Source organism: Tauraco erythrolophus, chromosome 19, assembly GCF_009769465.1.
Source record: "Tauraco erythrolophus isolate bTauEry1 chromosome 19, bTauEry1.pri, whole genome shotgun sequence".
Classification (NCBI taxonomy): domain Eukaryota; kingdom Metazoa; phylum Chordata; class Aves; order Musophagiformes; family Musophagidae; genus Tauraco; species Tauraco erythrolophus.
In genome coordinates, this window is record NC_141483.1 from 16,317,593 (window position 1) to 16,336,496 (window position 18,904).

At 40.3% G+C, this 18,904-nt stretch overlaps 2 protein-coding genes across 2 annotated transcripts; one reads left to right on the forward strand and one right to left on the reverse strand.

The window, feature by feature from the left end:
• Positions 1-56: 56 nt before the first annotated feature.
• Positions 57-5,141, forward strand: HSCB (HscB mitochondrial iron-sulfur cluster cochaperone). Its single transcript, XM_086623449.1, has 6 exons — positions 57-283; positions 352-448; positions 890-979; positions 1,486-1,630; positions 2,456-2,503; positions 3,789-5,141. The coding sequence occupies exons 1-6, from the start codon at positions 57-59 to the stop codon at positions 3,878-3,880; spliced, it is 699 nt and encodes a 232-aa protein (XP_086479575.1). The 3' UTR covers positions 3,881-5,141.
• Positions 5,142-5,143: 2 nt separating this feature from the next.
• On the reverse strand, positions 5,144-18,811 carry LOC104373940 (solute carrier family 2, facilitated glucose transporter member 11). The gene is made up of 12 exons (XM_009979934.2): positions 18,694-18,811; positions 16,686-16,784; positions 14,910-15,070; positions 14,187-14,311; positions 13,809-13,938; positions 11,871-12,019; positions 9,072-9,259; positions 8,454-8,564; positions 8,242-8,343; positions 6,664-6,739; positions 6,293-6,420; positions 5,144-5,356 (listed from the first exon to the last, which is right to left on the reverse strand). Exons 1-12 carry the CDS (start codon positions 18,745-18,747, stop codon positions 5,153-5,155), a joined length of 1,527 nt encoding a protein of 508 aa, XP_009978236.2. The 5' UTR covers positions 18,748-18,811; the 3' UTR covers positions 5,144-5,152.
• Positions 18,812-18,904: the final 93 nt, after the last annotated feature.

Below are 18,904 nucleotides of genomic sequence, written 5' to 3' on the forward strand. Positions count from 1 at the left end.
GCCAATCAGGGCCCGGCGGGCCGCGCGGGGGCCGCCGGGAGCGGCAGGCCGGCAGGATGCAGGCGGCGCTGCGGCAGCGCCTCGGCCGCGCGCGGTGGGCGCTCCGCGCTCCCGAGGCGGCCGCGCGGCCCCGCTGCCTGGCGCCGGGCGCTGCCTCGGCCCCGCGCTGCTGGAGCTGCGGCCGCGCCGTCCCCGGCGCTCAGGGGCCGCCGCGCTTCTGCCCCGGCTGCCGGGCCCTGCAGCCGCCGGAGCCTCGGCCTGACCTCTTCCGCCTGCTGGACTGGTAAGTGCCGGCGGGGCGGCGGGGGCTCGGCCGGCCGCGGGCCTCACGCCGCCTTCTGTCACCCGCAGCGGCCGCTCCTTCCGCATCGACGCGCAGCAGCTGCAGCGGCGGTTCCGGACCCTGCAGCGCGCCGTTCACCCCGATCGCTTCGGCCAGCGGCCGCCGGTGAGCGCTGCGGTGGGCGGGGGCGCCCGGGCTCCCCCTGGCGCGGCTGCCCGGGCGGCGCGGACGAGCCCCGCCGCCTTCCGCGGCTCCGGGGCCTGGCGGCGGGGCTCGCGGGACTCCCCGCCTTTCGCGTTGCGCTGTGCCGTTTGCGGTGGGGCAGAGCGCCGGGGCCCCGCCGCCCTCTCGTTTGGGGATCGTAGGGACCCCCCAGTTTTTGTGTCCGCTCGCGGAGGCGCAGCGGCGGTGACGATAAGGGGCTGCCGCGGCTCTGGAGGTGCCCCAGCCACCGGTGCGGACAGCCCGCTCCCTGCTCCATCCCCGTTAAAAACCAGCTGTCCGTTTCACCCGCGCCTCGCCGCGGGAACGCCCTTTCCCTGCCGGTAACGACGTGCAGCGTGTGTCGCCCCGTCAGTAACGCGTCGCTCTGTCGCCCGCGCGCAGCAGGAGCAGCGCTACTCGCAGCAGCTCTCGGCCCTGCTGAACCAGGCCTACCGCACCCTGCTCCACCCGCTCAGCCGCGGCCGCTACCTGGTAAGTGCCGGTCGGCGTCACGGGCGCCGCTGGGGGGAACGCGCTGCACCGGACTTGGCTCCACCAGTGGCGGCCGGTTTGTGCTCCCCTGCGGCAGAGGGCTGCCGGGCACTGACGGGACACCAAACCCAAGCTGGTCTGAAAATCAGTCAGCTTTCCCACTGTCTTCTTTAGCGTTTTACTGATTATTGCCATGTCTTTGCTGCTCATCTTACACTAATTTGTTTCCTGCATCACACATCGTGTTTGACCACGGCTGTTCCTGTGAAGTTTTAGTCTGGCTCTTGGCAGCATTTGTTACTTTTTTTTTTTTCTTTAGTTAACTGCTGATTTTTATGGTCTACCGCTGGAGTTAATTTTCTGACTCTGTTTATGCACATTTCACCTGGAAGTTTATCAGATATGAATCTCAGTGAGCCCTACTAAAGACTTAATATTCAAGAAAATAATTCACATTTAATTAGATGTAAGAATGTGTATTTCCAAATTCCCATTTTCTTCACCAGCTGGAGCTGAATGGCATAGAGCCGGCACAAGAGACAGACTGTGATGTAGATTCAGTGTTTCTCATGGAAATCATGGAAATTAATGAGAAATTAGCAGACCCTAAAAGTGAGGAGATCCTTGAAGAAATTGAAACTTTAATTAAAGGTAGGTTATTATTTCAGGGTTTTGTACAGAACTATATTTACTGTATCTTGTATAATATGAGAGTCTCTCTGAAGGCTTTTTCAGTGTCTTTAACTTGCATTGGTCTTGAATCGACTCATTGCAAGAGAGTCTCCCCAAAAAAATGTTGTCTTTACCAATTTATGCCACCTCAACATCAAATGGGGCTTCAGAAAATCCGTAACAGTACCTGTTCCGATGGCAAAATAGGTGTGTATATAGAGAGACTATAAAAAGGAACTTCTTACTCAACCTTCAGCAGATCAGGGCAAGGAGACTGTTCTAAAAGAAGGAACCACTCAAAATGAAGTTTAATAAAATGCTTGACTGACCACATTAAATAATCTCTTCGTTTATACAGATGTTGTATTTCTTTCACCTTCTTCAACTTAGCAGCCATTATATTAAGTGATTATTATCCTTATACAAGCAACTTTGTCTATATTGTTGGTGATACCCAAAACATTGAGTTTATATATTTAATTCTTTGCAATAACAGTAGTATGCCAAAAGCAATTACAATAACTAGAATAAACACTAAGTATAATAGAAGAAAATTAAGGTAGATTTGCGGGAAATTAGTGACCATTGATTTGCATTGGAATTGCTGTCTGTAAACTTGTTTAAACAAAGAAATGTGTCTGTTTGAAAAGAAAAATACTGACAGCAATATTATGGAAAGCTCTTGTAGCTCCTAAAAGGCTGTGAGACTAGTCATTAAGTTTCCTGCCAGCAACAATCAGAATGCAGTGGTATTAAATATACTAAGTATGTAACAAAATGTGAATGAAATAATTTGTTTTACAGTTAAACAAGAAGAACTGACCAAAGAGGTGACTGCAGCTTTTGAAAGAGGTAGCTATTTCTATGAAGTATTTAGCTGCCATACATATCAGTTATAAACAAACACTTAGAAAACCCACATTCTCTTCTTGACAAGTATTTCCTGAACTACAGAACAGAAGTACTGCATAAACAAGTGCTCTTTGTTTAGTATTTAGAAGAAATACTTCTAAGCTGACCTTTCTGCTGATTCAGGAAATTCAGGACCTCACATTAAATTAAAAAAAATAAATAACCTAGTACAAAAGTTCCAGTTAATTCAATTTGCATCAAATGATTATTTCAAGTGGGAATGCAGATGCTGAGAACTTTTTGTTTGTTTCCCAGAATGATGGGAAGGACAGCCTCTTTCCTTAATCAAACTTGCCACCTATTCTGAAGTTGCAAACTTGAATTTGGGAGATATTGCTCTGCAGGCTTGAAGCTGTCATCAGGGCAGCGAGCGCAGTGAACGTCAGGACAGAACAATGCTGCTGCTTACCACTGAAGCTGTTCGGCGAGAGAAGAACCAATGCCTCATCTAGCCTCAGGTTTTAGGGACTTCTGTGGAATAATCACCATAACTTTGTTCCACAGCCAGTTGACAGGCAGGAGCTTGAACCATTCCAGACTAGCTTCTCACTCTGGGAAGAAACGTTTTTTCTCCCCTGGCTCTTGGAATGCTTTTCTTGTCAGGTTTACGTAGCCGTGAGTTGGGATTGTAAAACATGAAACACAGAGTAGTGCTGGCTACGCCGCACGTGGAGAGTTACAACCGTGTCATCTGTCGCTCTTTGTACTACGAAAGTTAGGGATTGTGTTTATCTGTCCTGGGCAGGAGTGACAAACCACCCGTCACCTCCAGTTTTAATTAAGGATAAACTGTTTCAATATCCGTTTGGGATTGACACTATCCATACCGGAGTCCTACAGATCTTTTGCGTTTTTCAGTGATGGTAGTTGGTCCAATTACATACATTAAAAATTTTTAAAAGTTTGTCTTATCTATATACTTAAAATTCCCCAGTGGCTACATCAATATTATAGCCACTTTACAGAAAAGTCGTTAAAGGATATTCATGTCACGTCTTTACTAAATTTTCCATTTTTACATGTTTTGTGGAACACCTCAGTTGAGGTGTTCCAAAACCATCCAAGAGGAAAATAAAAGGCGACCTGGTTTTAATAGTGCATGGGTCCTCACAATTTGCAGTTCTTAGTACTGAAACAGATGCTGTCACTGAAATCTTCAGATTCATTTTGAAAATAAAAATTCAGCCCTCCGTGTGTAAATTAGTAATGTTTTATTTCATTTCAGATGATCTTCAGGAAGCTAAGAAGCTTTTAGCCAAAATGAAATATTTTGCAAACTTAGAGGATAAACTAAAGAACAAGAAGATCCCTTCCTGATACTGCCTCCTTTACCATTAAGAGTTAATGTTGTTTTCAATTAAACAGCTGATTTAGTTACCAAAATCAGAAAAATGGTGTTTGCTTCCTACATTTTCATTAAAAGCTTCAGTTCTGAGAGAAGGAAGAGAAATGTAAAAGAAATCCAGTGCTTATGGTAGCACTTATTAAGTAACAGATGGAATCAGGAAATGCTTCTAACCAGGAAAAGTTACCAGGCCAGGTATGACTCCTGTCCTAGCGTTACAGGTATGGAAAGGAGTGTCAGAGCGGCACACAAACACTGGATGTCACTAAGATTTCTTACTTTTTGACTACTAAAATATGAATCACTTATTTTGAGAGAGAGTCCTGGACGAAATGTTGGAGATGAAGCAGAAAGCTCATTCAGGAGGTCCTTCAAGCTCTCTGTAGTCTCCTTGTCTGTGTTCTATCAGACCATCTTGAAAAATCTTTAAAAGTGAAATGTATTTAATTCCTATCATCTGTCCTCTCTGCTTTTTGTGATGTTGATCTCAGTCTGCTGGGAATTGACCTTCAAAAACTAGAAGAGGTTTTACCCTGTTGCCGTTTAAAATGTTAAGATGCTAGATTAGGGCAAAAAAAGAAACCCAAACTCAAACCCCAGAAACTGTTTTATTAGTATCCTTTTAGGAAACAAGTCTTTCTAATAAACTTTACTACAAATAATTCAGATAGATGCTATGCTGTCTTTGCACAGTTACGGTAGTAGGACTAGAGGAGGAATGTCCTTAAATCTTTCAAATAAGTTATTTAAGTGGTAAATGGCAACTAAATACCCCAATTTATATATAAACTGGCATATTCTGAGTATCGGTTTCTCAGTGGGTCAGTTCTTGTTTGGGTTTTACACCTCCGAATATTTCATTCAGTAAAGCAATAGACCTGAAGACCTGAATCTGAAGAAGTGGCTTAGAAGTACAAGAAGAGCTACTGAATTATCTGAAGAAATCTGCTAGTGGGGAGCAATTCATTGAACACCCTCTCCTGGCATTTCTGCGTCCCTACAACACCAAGTTGCATCTAAACATCGAGTCTTCTATGTGTAAGAGAAATGGTTTCAATAGCATTTCAGCAACCTATGTTTTAACAGCATTTCAGAAAGATTAGCTTGCTTTTAATTAAACTTCCTCTAAATACACAGGAGGATTTAATAGCAGTGTAATAGCATGAACAAGTAGCTTAATTTAGAAGAGGCTGTATAAAAGTTCTGTTACAGCTGTGAAATTACGTGATTTTTTTTTTTTTTTGTTAAAATTCATCATGGAGCTGTCTTCTTTCATAGAGCTCTGTTTCCTTTTTTTTAGTATTTCTTCCAAAATTAAGTTTGTGAAATTCCTTTTCGATTTCCAGAAAAGATTTGTTTTTTGTCTCAGGAATTACGAGGAAGATGAAAGCAGCAACTAAGGAGCACTCCAGTAAGAACACCAGAAAACAATACTGCTTCAGTCCATTCTGAAAATAAAGTGTGTATTTCGAGTGTAACAGTGGTTTGGGAAAATAAAGAGCTTTCTGTAACCATTGACACCTAACATTGCTGCTCAGACATTTTTAATAAAAAGACGTTCAACCTAGCCTTACTTTACATGTAACTTTTTTAAAAAAACCTATTTTTTTTCAGATAAAAGACCAGAGTGCTATGCAATACACAGCACTTTTTTTTATTAAAAAGATAAACCATTTAAACATACAAACTAAACAGTTCACAATGTAATGACAAGTCAGCATTTGCTACTTGGCTGTCATATGTTTTAAGATTATATGATTTATCTTTTTTTCTGAATGTTTATTAATGTTTTTCAATGCTATACACTAAAAAATACCCAACTGTCTTATTGAGAAACATAGTTAAACCAAGGACTGTCAAATCGAAGATACCCTGCTGCGTGCTGTTCCTGCATGTTCTGCCTTCAAGAATAAGTGCCAAAACTGAAAATACAAAGCTAGATATGAAAGCCTATGTTGTTTTTCCTAATAATCCTGATCACAGAAGCCTCTGTCTCTAAGTTTAGCAAGCTCTAAGAGATGTGAACCACTAGCCCCAGATACTACTACTACTTTACTTTGACACAAAAGCACAAGGCACTATTAAGAAATGTTATTTGAATCTCAATATCTAAGTTTTTCTAGTTTTGATACCTTGTCCATTTTTCAATCTGAACATGAAAATTACCCCCATGCATTCCTTTTAATTTTCATTTATTATTTATTTATTATTAAATATCATTATTTTTTGTTGATACCTAAAAAATACTTCAAGAGTGCCTGAATCTAGCTATATTTGGTTGAAGGGTAGGGTGCATCCTACGTTTTAAGTATTACTGCGCAAGAAAAAGCCGGAAGATTAAATGGGAGGTGAGGCAATTAGGAAAATGTGTTGTGTGTACTTACCACTATGAAGGGGAAGAGCATTCCAATTGTGAAGAAACTAATCCAACTAATAGTTCCTCCTATCATGTAAGCAGCAGGACGTGAAGACTGTATAAATAATTCAGCTATCAGGGTATTTGTTATGCCACCTGGGGGAATGAGTTTCAGAAACAGCATCGGTTATGACGCTGGAAGTCCATTTGCGGCATTTCAACAGCAGAAAAATTGAGTTGCTCAGTTTCAGGCTCTGGGAGACGAAACTGCTGCGACGAGACCTCAGCCCGGGCAGCAGCAGCCTGACGTTAAGCACTTGCTGCCTGGCACAGCCAGTTCCCCTGCCCCGGCCCCGGGCAGCGTTTCTCCACTTCAAACCGTGCGTCACTGTGTCATACCTGGGCCCAAGCCGAAGCTCAAGATGAACGCAAATATCGACGCCATGCTCACGTACGGCACCCAGGAGTACAGTTCCTGGGAGAGAAGAGAATGAGAAGGTTTCGTTCAGATTTCGATAATCCAGTTTTAAAGTTCAGCTTACCAGTTACATTTCCTTTTGCTATTTTATTGCAGCTAAGACCAGCAGTCATTTATGGCTGTTTACAGCTAATTTATTTATCAGTACTGCTTCAGAGAAATTAAATATTGTTCATTTAATAATTTTTACTAAATGGAGTCTAGTACTTCCATCGAGATTTACAATTTGTCCTCCAAGACTAAAACTTCACACCAATATTGAACAGAACAATTAGGTGTTGTTACTAGTTGAACATTTTGTCAGTGTGTATGTTGGCATTTGATAGTCATCAGGTGAGTTAGCTGTCCTCAGGCACTTTCACAGCATGAACAGACTTCTATTCACAGTATTTATGTACACATCCATTTCAATAGTGCAGTAAAGAAACATTAGGATTACTGCATACATATGAAACTAGGTGCATTAGAAAGACTAAACCTAAGCTTGAAATCTCAAACCAAGAAATTTACAAAAATAACAATAAAATAATTAAACCTAGGCCTCTGCCTGGCAGCTGGCTCATTCAACTTTTTGTCTGGCCTAGCAGCTTACTTTACTCCAACCACACAAATTACCATAGGTGCCTCTTCTGTGGCCTGCTGGCTGATCTGCAGCCCCTAATCCTGCTGTCCCTCCAGACATCAGACCTGCAATGACTGCACGTGATCCACCTGTCCAAAGGCAGCCCCAGACACATGGTGTGGACAGGAAAGAATCGTAGCTCTTTCATCCTACCTGTGGCAGATAAGGGTTGATCAGGCAGCCAACCACTGACTGAATGGAGTTGCTCACTGTTGGAGCTTACACCTACATCATCTTGCTTGGATTATGTATAGTACAGTCTGAAAACGTAGAGACAGATTTTCTCTAAACTTTCATTTTAGGAGGTCAGTGGGGCTGCCTTAGTTGCGCTGACACAGTACACAGAACAGCTTGCAATGCATCTCGTTACACTACATCAAAAAGCGAGGCAGCTGCTGCCTTCGCATAATAAATTCAAGGCACTGTGAATATCTCTAGTGAGTTTCCAAAAGTCTTTGTGAATTTACACTAATGGATTTAAGTGTCTTTTGAATTTCAATGTCTTTACAGTATTTTTTGTTCGACTGTTTGCTTTACAGTTAAGTGACTGAAGTGGACCCTGATGCTTAATATCACTATGTAGTATTTCGTCCTAAAATTACTTTAAAAGCTGGAATAAACTCTGTTTTGTCATCACTTTGTTTTGGCAGCGTTAAACACAGCTGCAGCTTTAAGACAAATACATGATCCAATCTTAGCAGAGAGCATTCTCTTATTTTAGGGAAATATGGCTGCAGAATTGATTAGATCTTTCAATTCCTGTCATTTTTTATGCTGCTCTTTAAACCTATGCAGCTCTTATCTTCCAGCTTCTTTTGAGTGTCACATTTTCACTCGTTAGAGTCAGTTCATGTAATATACGAGTCCTTCTTTATACCTGGTAAGTCAGAGAGAACGTTAAAACAATGCTCCACAGGGTCATAAGGAGATAACCCCCAATGATGAGGTATCTTCTTCCCACGTAGTCTATCAGTAAACCCTGTCGATAAGACATAATTTTCTGTTACTATATTGACCTCATATTTACCAATGTTCTTCAAGAAGAATCATTACTCTTTATGCTAGAAAGTAGAATAAGCTGTGACTTACACAGGTGAGGGCTGTGAGGCATTCACAGGCTCCAGTGCCGAGTGTCACATACGGGATTTTTTCTGCTGAGATCCCAGCTTGTTCAAAAATGTAAGTTGCATAGAAATAAATCTACAACAGGAAAAAAAAAACCAAACAAACAATGAGATATTCCCAGTAGTTAAATTGTCAGCTGGAAACAAAGTCAAGTTCATACTAAGCATACAGCTCGGTGTATTTTATATTGTGAGTTATTAATTTGATGCAAACAGCAAGATGAATCTGTTAAATTCCTGTCTAGGTAAGTATATCGTTATCACAAAAGCAAATATTCAACTTACTTAATACTTCACATTCTTAAACCAGACACAATGGGGTAAGCTGATCTGCCTTTATTTACTTTTCCAGAAGATGTGAACACAAGTATTAAGTCATTCTTTAAAGAAATTTACATACCAGAAACACAGAAATGAAAAAAAAAATAAATGAAGAGAGACACAGAAATAATACAAATATATTCTTTCCCACTTATCCTATTTCTCTGAGCTTCTCTATGTGGATCTTTTGTGTTAATAAAAGGCTGAAAACCAGATGAAAATTAAATAATTATTTAAGCTGTCTGTACGTATGAAATCTTACAGCATTGATCCCACTGAGCTGTTGGCCCATAGTCATCACAATCACAGTGATGAGCTGCCATCTCACACCGCGATCAGTGAATAACTGCCAGGGCTTCTTGGGTTTCTCCCCATCTAAGGCAAAACATTCACGCTGTATGTCTTCCATCTCCTTCTGATACTCTGAAGAACCATGAAATCGCTTCAAAGCTAAAAAAAGAAGAAAATTAATTCTCTTATGTTTCCCTATTGACCACAGCTTTAGGAAAATCATCTCTTTCCATAATGACCTGGCTTCTGCTAGGATATGAAAACTTTCTGCTTTAGGAAGCTGGGAAGAAAGGAATTTCCTTTGTGACTTGTTTTTCACTTGCTGGTTTTCCAACGCTTTTTGCTGTGGTGGATTTGGAGATTCACTGGCATTACTTTCCTTTTTTTAGAGGAATATCTGTCTTTGAAATATTCACCAAGCAAAATATTTTTAAGTGTTTTATATCTGAACAACAGACCTCCAAGTAGTCTTTTCATTAAAGGACATTCTAACCAGTTTGAAGTCTTTTGCTTAAACTCTAGGCAGATATCAAGTCTTTTATTATCTTTCTGTCTTCAGTTTTGCCAATGGAATGCATTTAGTGAACTGCAGTAAAAGTAAGAATTCCTGTAAAGCAAGTATTATCAGGAGTCATTTGGATACGAGACTAAAATCTTTACTAATGGTCCTAAAACCTAAGAGTACATAACACCAGTTCCTCTAAAATCTTCAAGATTGAACATATCGTAAGTGACAATTTTTCTACTTAAGGGCAACAGCAGAACTTTTGATGATCCTGAAAGCAAAGCTGTTGTTATCGCTAACAGCCTAACCAGCCTGAAGCTCTGGCCACTCTTTAGTATCAGTTCAGCAGCAATCACAATTCCTGGAAAAAAACAATCCATAATTATGTTATTTAAAAAAAAAAAAAAAAAAAGAGAGAGAGGGAAATACTTGAATTGGATATGGAGATTGGAAGCTTCACTTACATTTAAAAAACTACATTTAATGAAGCCCAAACCAGATCATTATCCGAAAGGGACATTATGGTCATCTTGTCCATGGCCTCCAAATTAGACAGAATTAACTCTGCAGGTCATGGGTAGTTATTGGGCTTTTGCAGTTGTGATTGCCTAAGAATATTTTGGGGCAAGGTCAGCAGAAAGACATATATTTTTATTAGATCAGCTGACAAACTTGGGGAAAGGGGGTAAGGAGACAGGCCTGCAGGCGCAGATGGCTTTATCTAAAACCAAAACCTTTTTATGTGGTTTTTAACTATCCAGTATAATACAGGATTTCACTTCTCTCTGTGAGCCCTTTTGTAAATCCTAACAAATTTCACCGTGGCCTAAAAACTTCCACAAATAAGCCTCTAACTTCCTTTATTGAAGATCTTTCTACAAGATATACTGTTCTATCTATGAATGCCTTTTCTAGACAGGTAAAAACACATATGCTCATCAACAGCACTTCAAAAGAATTAACAGAAGAAAAGCAAAAGCAGAAATATTTTTCCTTTATTTATGCATACAATGAAAACTGAATTAAATACCACTCTATCAAATGTTAATGAGGTAAACTTCCTTCGTTCATTTCTCTCATTTATTTAGCATTTTAAATGGAAGGTCCAGGGATCACAAGTGTCCTTTTATGTCACTGTGAACCACATCAGAATTATCAAACCAGGCAGAAGTAGAAACACTCGCATTTCTGAAAAATATGTGCCTGGGTATTTTATTGTCCAGATTTGTACACTGGGATGTCTCTGAAGTTCTTCTGTCCTCTCAACTTTATTACTTAGTTAGTTATTATTTTAGAAAGGGTCTTTTCATATTTATTTAGCAGACCTTTAAACTGAATTAATCAATCAAACCTGCTTACTTATAGTGACTAATACGTTACTCTTTGGAGTATTACTCCACCTGGTCTCTCTGGGAAGTAAAACACTATCCATGGTATGTGAGGATACAAATGGCTACCTCAGTCTCTCCTTTTGGTATTCTATTGTGAAAAAAAATGTCTTGTGATACCCAGTTTCTCCTTGCCTTATAGAGAGAACTGTGTAATTTCAGGATAAAGAAAATCACAACTAATCTAAATTTTTGTCTTTCAAATTCTTGTAGCACGTGAGCTTCACTTGCTCATTTACGCAGTACAGCACAGCTATCACATTACAGTTATTTGCTGAGTAGGCTTTGAATAAAAGGAGAACAATCATAGATCTCTGTGAGATCTAACGGGAAAAAAGGTATTTAACAGATAATTAAATATTTAGAAGACGGAGGATAAGGAGTTTTCTGCTCAAACAGCCAATGAATCAGTTTGGTTTTTTTTTTACATCACCTCTTTTTCAGTAAAAAGCTCTCTAATTTTTCAGCTACCTATGCTGCCTTCTTTTGAATAGAAAAAAATATCTGATACCTGTAACTGATACCTATCTGTGACGTGACCTGAGAAATGAACAACCCAGTGAGAGGTTCAGTAGTTCAGGTATGTTACTTCATCCAAGAGAAAAATTATTAAACCTTTAGAGATTTCATAAGAGAGTAACAAAATGTGAACATGTATTTGAAACAAGACAATGAAGTTTTGTTCACAATCCATTATAGACTTCTGAGTCCCACAATCCCTTTTGCCACAAAAGCTCAATGAAAGAAAAACATGGGCCAAAAAGCACCAGGCAATATAACTGTGCTGCGTCGATAAAGAGAAAAGGAGAATCTGGAACCCCATATACTCACTGTACCCTTCTGAAGACACAGAAAAAGTATAAACACTGTAAGTTACCTTTGGCACAGCTCAGCTCATCACCTCTGTCAATCAGAAGATACCTGGGACTTTCCGGAAACCACGGCAGGAATAAAAGTTGGGCAAATGCTGGGAAACAGCTGCTGGATAGCAACAGAGGCCAATATGTTTCTCCACCTAATAATTCCCTGGGACAGGTGTGGAAAAAGAAAACGGAAAAAAAAACAACCAAACAAGTAATTAGCTATTCGTGAGTCTTCAGAAGACTTGGGGAGCAAGATGTTTGTCCTTTGAGAAAAGTTCCCCTGTAACCAGTTACCTATGTCTTGTGAACCTCAGCAGAAATAGGTTAGGAAAATATTTTCCAGTCCCTCTGAAACAAGGTTTCACTCAGGAAGAGAAGAAAAACTCTACTTTACTGCTGCTTATTGCTGTGTTGGTCCTAAGCATTACTTTCAGGTTTGCCAATGCAGTGTCTTCTAGCAATGCAGGAAAGTAAATAGCATGTGGTCTTCACCGTAAGGTCGGCAGCAGCACTTCCATCTGCTTTTGGGAATCATACAATATTTTAGGATAGAAAGAAACTCAGAAAGTCATCTCATCCCACCCCCCATTCATAGAATCATAGAATCGTTAGGGCTGGAAGGGACCTTCAAAGGTCATCTAGTCCAACCCTCCTGCAAGGAACAGGGATATCTCCAACTAGATCAGGTTGCTCAGGGCCTCGTCCAACCTGGCCTTGAACGTCTCCAGGGATGGAGCATCCACCACCTCTCTGGGCAACCTGTTCCAGTGTTCTACAACTCTCATGGTAAAAAATTTTTTCCTAATATCCAACCTGAATCTACCTCCCTCTCTTTTAAAACCATTACCCCTTGTCCTATCACAACTGGCCCTCCTGAACAGCCTCTCCCCATCTTTCTTGTAGGCCCCCTTGAGGTACTGGAAGAGCGCTATAAGGTCACCCCAGAGCCTCCTCTTCTCCAGGCTGAACAGCCCCAACTCTTTCAGCCTGTCCTCATAGGAAAGGTGCTCCAGCCCTCTTATCATCTTCGTGGCCCTCCTCTGGACCCTCTCCAACTGGTCCATGTCCTTCTTATGTTGGGGACTCCAGTGATTCGAAGTGATCTAATGAGAAGGTGTATTACATAGAAAGGAATCACTAAAGTTGGTATAGTTAGAATCAGCAGGATGATGTGTTGTGGGCAATGTGAACTTGTTAAAATAGAAAGTGTATTGCATTTTAAATACTGGCCCTAGATTATGAAATCTGAAGTTTATATTCTACTTTATTGTGCAGCACTTTACACCTAAAGTATCTGGCAAAATCCACTAATTCATAAGCTAGTAATCAGGAAAAAGAAAGAGAAGTCTAATTGCTTTTGGTAGAGGGACAGAAAAAACAGATAATGTGCTGCTACTCAGGGTACTAGCAGTTGCTCTTAGGGCACTGGAAAGCTTCTAGAAAACTTCACCAAAAAAAGGCTTTTCATCTTGAGGTTGTGCAGTCTCTGTTCTTGGAACATTTTAAGATCTGGCTGGATAAAGTCCCTTGCAACTTCATCTGATCTCACAAGGGACAAAACCAGCAGTAGCGCTACAATACAGAAATTATGAGTTATTATCCTGTTATTATTATTTATGAGAAAATATCCTGTCTTATCAATGTCCACTGTCTCCAGCAAGAAACTGGCAGAAAATATGAACTCAGCATAAATGTACCTGTTTTACTGATGCTGTTCTGGCCAAGCCATCTGAACTGAGAATACTTTCCCGGGGAGATAGCACAGACAGTTTGCAGTTGTGGGAGTAAGGCGACAAAAGCAGGGTTTTCTTCTTACAGGTAGACCTTCTGCATGAAGTTAATTAACTAATGCTACGATGGCCACAATGAGTATTTTGCAGGGAGCCGCAGGGAAGTGCAATTATTTACATGTGAGTAACACAAGGCAGGAAAAAACAAAATGTATTTCTAACCTCAGACCAATTATTTGTCCTGTCAGAATTCCCCCAGTCAGAAAGATGGAACTCCCCATGGCCATGCCACCTCTAAGATGTTTTGGGGCAACCTCCCCAATATACAGAGGCTGCACACAGATCCCAATACCTGCAAGTAAATGGAAAAACATTTTCCTATTCATAGATTCTGCTTTGAAAAGAGCTACTGAACCAAAACATGTTAATTTTTCTATTAATTTAGCTGCCTTCAGACTCTAAGTTAGACTACAGAACATACTTGTCATCGTATCTACAAAGCAGCACACAAACACATATCATAATACCTGAAGAATCAGCAGTAACAATCATTTATCATTCACCATATTTTATTGAAAGTAGGAATGGGAAATCATTCACCTGAATTTATGCCAATCAAAAACCTTCCAGCAATCAGTAACTCAAACAATCCTGTAGGAAAACTGATCCCCATTAAAATGGAGGCCAGTATTGCTATAATATTATTCATCAAAAGAGCTCCTTTCCTAAAGAGAGGGGAAAAAAACCCAACACATTATGGAAATATGCAATAACATGTTTTTTAAAAAGTTTTGCTTTCGGGTAATATGGAAGAAAATGGGCTTTATGCTGAAGAAACATGCTATTCACTGTAAATCCAGGTATCTGACAGAACTTTTAAAAAAGTCTAAACATAAGGATAATGCATAAATACGACAAATGCCTGACAAGGCAGGAGTTGGGTTTTGTTCATTTATGCTATATCTATACAGGATGTGCATGAAACGTTACAGATTACGTAACATGTCCTTCCTGGCATGAAGGCTGCAAATGTGTACAGGGGACCTGTGTTTCCTACCATACAGTAAGTGCAGACTTCGACTTAGATTTGAATAAACATAATGGAAGGACTAGAGTGGAAGGCTATAATTCAGGGCTCATCTTTTAAAGTCACACTGGAACCAACTGTAAAATTATCCTAGAAAACTCTGTTTGGAAGAGAAAAACATTTATGGTCACCTAAGGTATGTTTTCTCCCACTCTTTTTTCATTTATCTACTTTATATTCCAGTGAGAAAACAGGAAAGGAGGACATGTTGCTATATGCCTGCTGCTGTAACTCACCTGCCTAGCCGAATCGCCATGCTGCCTCCAATAAGGGCTCCACACAGGCCTCCGAGTGAAAATACAGAAGCAATGACAGACCAAAGAAAAGTCAGCAAATCTGGATTTAGTTCCTTGTGATAACGACTAGCCCAGGTTTCATTTAAGAACCTGTGTATATGCTGCAGTAGAAAAGAATGATGAATGTGTAACATTATGTGTAGCCCTACAGTGTAGCACTATAAACAATCTGCACCTCAATCCTGAAAACCAGTTCTGGGAGCTAACAAAAGATACCATCTTAGTTGTATTGTATTAAAACTACCGATGACTAGCAGAATCTTCCTTGACAACAATACCATTTCCTACTCCCCACACGTCTCAAAGACTGCTACACAGCTTTGCTTTTGTACTCTGCCTCAGGAGTGGCGGTTTCCACAAGAGGAAAAACATAACCTTCCAATATATTGCTACAAAAGAGCTTTGAGGTCCTTCTGAATGAAGGAGGGACAGGGTGGATGAGTCAGTCCTACTGTTTTTTAGAAACATCAGAGCACAGAGGTTTCACATATCCTAACAAATTTTACTGTCAGACTTTCTGACACTTAGTTTATATCTTTCTGCCTTCATGTAATCCAAGAATTCACAGTAAAATCCCTTTCTGCAACTCTAATATTCCTCTGCATTTCTTAAGTATTCATGTGTCAGAAGTTTTAAACTGTTATTCCACACTTAGTTTCCTAAAATTTGTCTTTAGAAACTCTTGAACTGACATGTATCTGTAACAAGAGGCTCCTTTCTTAGCCAGCAAAGAAAGACTTAATAGATGAACAAACTTCCTGGCCTCTCCCTCTGTTTCCAGCATATTACATGTTCTTTTACAAACAGCTTATTTTAACCTTTGTAAAAAGCATGCAGTGTTGTACCAAATTCAGCTTTCACAGTTTCACGAGAAAAAAAATCACCTGACAGCAGAAAATTATACTGATCACTTTCACAAGACCATTTGCTCGAATCCTCAAGTCATCTGCAAAATAAGCAGAATCCTCAAGGCCACGGCAAGGGACGCAAAAGTAACAAGTAGGTGAAAATACCTACGAGATACTCAGACACTACAGGTGCCACTTCTTGGCTCTCCAAGATCTTTCTCAGTAAGCTGCCTTGTGATGGACAATTTTAATTACCTTTTCTCCCTGTTATCCAGTGACAGGACTTGTGAAAATGGTTCAAAGCTGCATCAGTGAGGTTTAAACTTAACATCAGGAGAAATGGCGGAGACATTTTACAGAAAAGGTGGTCAATTACTGGAACAGGCATCCTAGAGAGGTGGCTGATCCCCAGCCTGTCAGTGTTTAAGAGGCATTTGAAAAATGCTGTTATTAATAACACGCTTTAACTTCTAGTCAGCCCTGAAGTGGTCAGGCAGTTAGCGCAGATTGTTCTAGGTCCCTTCCAACTGAAAATGTTCTGTTGTTCTGTTCTGTTCTATTCTCAATGTTCTGTGCTACTGTAGTCAAAAGCGTAACTGGAAGATTTTACTTATTCATTCAGTTAATCCTTCTAAAACAGATTTTAACAGAGCTATTTATGTGGCCTATTTGGCACTTTTATCTGACGCAGAATACCTCGATGGGAGGTACTCACAAACAAATCCGTGTGAAACCGTTTTGGAAATTGGTAAGAATCCTCCCTATGAGAGGAAACCTGCCTTGGTTCCCGCGTTTGGCCTCTCGGCCAGTTAGACAAGATACTTCCATTACTGTAAAAGAACCCTGTGAATAAGAGATGATATTTTACCTGGGTGGGTGCATTGATAATGGAAACATTATACCCATACTGAAAGGTCCCTCCAATTCCAACAGCACAAACAGCCAGAAACAAGGTCCAGCTGGGGAACTAGGGAACAGAAGAGAGTAACGGGCATGAAAAGAGGTAGGGCCTTGACCTCACATACATATAATATCTAGGAGAAAATCAAGGTGAAACATAGAATGCATTTAGTTTTGAACACTGAAAGTATTTGTTTATAAAAGTACATAAACCCTCAAACACCTGCAGCGGGAGAAACATTTCACGCTGACTTTGGCCGCGATCATGAACATCTTTCAGGGATGCAACAATTACAAGTATCCAGATAAAGTGTAGGCAACACAACCATTGCACTGCTGATGGCATATTTAGCGAACTGTGTAAATGCTTTTTGCATGAATCACACTGCTCATGGTGTCTATTTTTTATGGAAGAATGTGAGAACTCTTTATGTTTGGCGTTTGAGGCACAATGACTCAGTAGAAGAATTAACCAAATCACAATTTCTGTGACTCGCATTTCATCTGAGATGTTGAGGGAAATAAAATACTGTTGTTTCTTACAAGTCTCTAGGTTGATTTTGAGATGTCTGCAAGTCAGCAGGTGCTAAACCTTAGTATCTTAAATGACAATGTATTGTTCACTGATAATAGTATTCAATCTAAATTTTATTAGCACGTATTTTTTAATTTTTCAATATTGATTACTTAGTTACATTCCTAAATCACTATTTAGGAACTAATAATAGATTCCCAGACTTACAGGTTTTAAGGTCAACAGAAATCACTATTATGATACATTCTAATCTCAAGAGAGTCTAATTGGTCATAAAACACACTTTGGATGAGGCCTCCAGGTCAGAGAACATCTCTAGAGGTTTATAGCATGTCTGGCTTTCTGATGTGATGCTTCTTGACTCTATTTTTCATTGAATATGATAGTACTAAAAATAATATCCAGTTCAAATGTTTAACAATCCTTTCATTAAAAATTAAGTCCTCATTTCATCTCTTAGTATCTTTTTATCTAAGTTCAGCTAGACACAACAAAGTCTCCTGTGTTAAAGGCACTTCTGTGATCAGTACTCCCTCAATCTCTCATAGTAAGGTATGTAGATTAGTTCTTCATCATTCTCATTCTAGGTCTAGTTCCCAGAAATGTTGAGTTATTCCAGATGCTATACTGGACTCCGAAAGAGCTGTGTCTTTCCTGAAGATAATTCATCGAAACTTCCTTCATTCAGGACTGAAAGAAGTTGAAATTGATCTTATTAAAATCCAATTAATGTTTCCTTACGGTTTTCTGAGAATAAGAAGTGTTTCTCTGAATGACAACTAAAGCAATGAATTAAGACTTAATAGATAAGGACTGCAGTGAGTACGGTAGAAAAACTAAAACTAGAGGTGGTAAATACAAGCACTGCAAAGTCAGACCTTTCTATTAACCAAATACTATCAAGGTATTTTGTGTGTCTCGTGGGTACAACCTGGAATCTAGGAGAGACAGAAAAGAAACAAAAAACCAAACGAACCCAGAATCACTAACATACGTCACATAACTTACGTTTTGTTACGACAGTTCTATTGTTCTTCCTGCCCAAATCAGTCTGCTTATTACACACTAAGATGTTGTGTCACATTGGAGTTTGAGCCCCAATTCCTTAGAGCATGGAGAACAGCCTCATCTGTTCTGTAAGCTGCTTAACTCCTGATGGTTCATAAGCACTTTCGCCTCATTTCAGAAACACGCCACAAACAAAATTCAATTTACATTCACTGTAAAACACAAGAATCTGAAATCGTGCTTTTACAGCTTCCATTTTGTAACACAGCTAGGTGTTGAAGGAAAATGCAAAACTTTACAAGCCATCATCTGCTGTAATTTTGCTTAAAAGTAAACGTGAAACAATCAGAGAATTTCCCGTTTGTGCACCACTGTTAGAGCTCCAGGCTCTCTCCAGGAGCCCCGGTTCAGAGGCCAGGCCAGTTCCGCTTACCTTGCTGTGTGTTCCAGAGCCTCTCCGCAGGGGCTGGTGCTCCATTCTTAGCATGGGCTGAATTTGATTTCCTTTGCGAAATTTAGGAAACTACACTACAGGAATAAAAGGTGCCAAAGAAAGGAAGTTATTATTGTATTAAAACACAGATTTTCGCCTTCCATCTCTAGCCACCGGGATTCTTCTCAACGGTCCACGACTTTTTTATGAC

What these genes read in the sequence shown, in the direction of transcription:
- HSCB (XM_086623449.1), top strand. Translation starts at nt 57, where the DNA reads ATGCAGGCGGCGCTGCGGCAGCGCCTCGGCCGCGCGCGGTGGGCGCTC. An exon ending in CTCTTCCGCCTGCTGGACTG is followed by an intron (nt 284 to 351) that starts GTAAGTGCCGGC and finishes TGTCACCCGCAG; the next exon opens with CGGCCGCTCCTTCCGCATCG. An exon ending in TCAGCCGCGGCCGCTACCTG is followed by an intron (nt 980 to 1,485) that starts GTAAGTGCCGGT and finishes TTTCTTCACCAG; the next exon opens with CTGGAGCTGAATGGCATAGA.
- LOC104373940 (XM_009979934.2), bottom strand. Translation starts at nt 18,747, where the DNA reads ATGCTAAGAATGGAGCACCAGCCCCTGCGGAGAGGCTCTGGAACACAC. An exon ending in GCTCTGGAACACACAGCAAG is followed by an intron (nt 16,785 to 18,693) that starts GTAAGCGGAACT and finishes TCTGTTCCCTAG; the next exon opens with TTCCCCAGCTGGACCTTGTT. An exon ending in TTTGATTGGCATAAATTCAG is followed by an intron (nt 13,939 to 14,186) that starts GTGAATGATTTC and finishes ATTTACTTGCAG; the next exon opens with GTATTGGGATCTGTGTGCAG.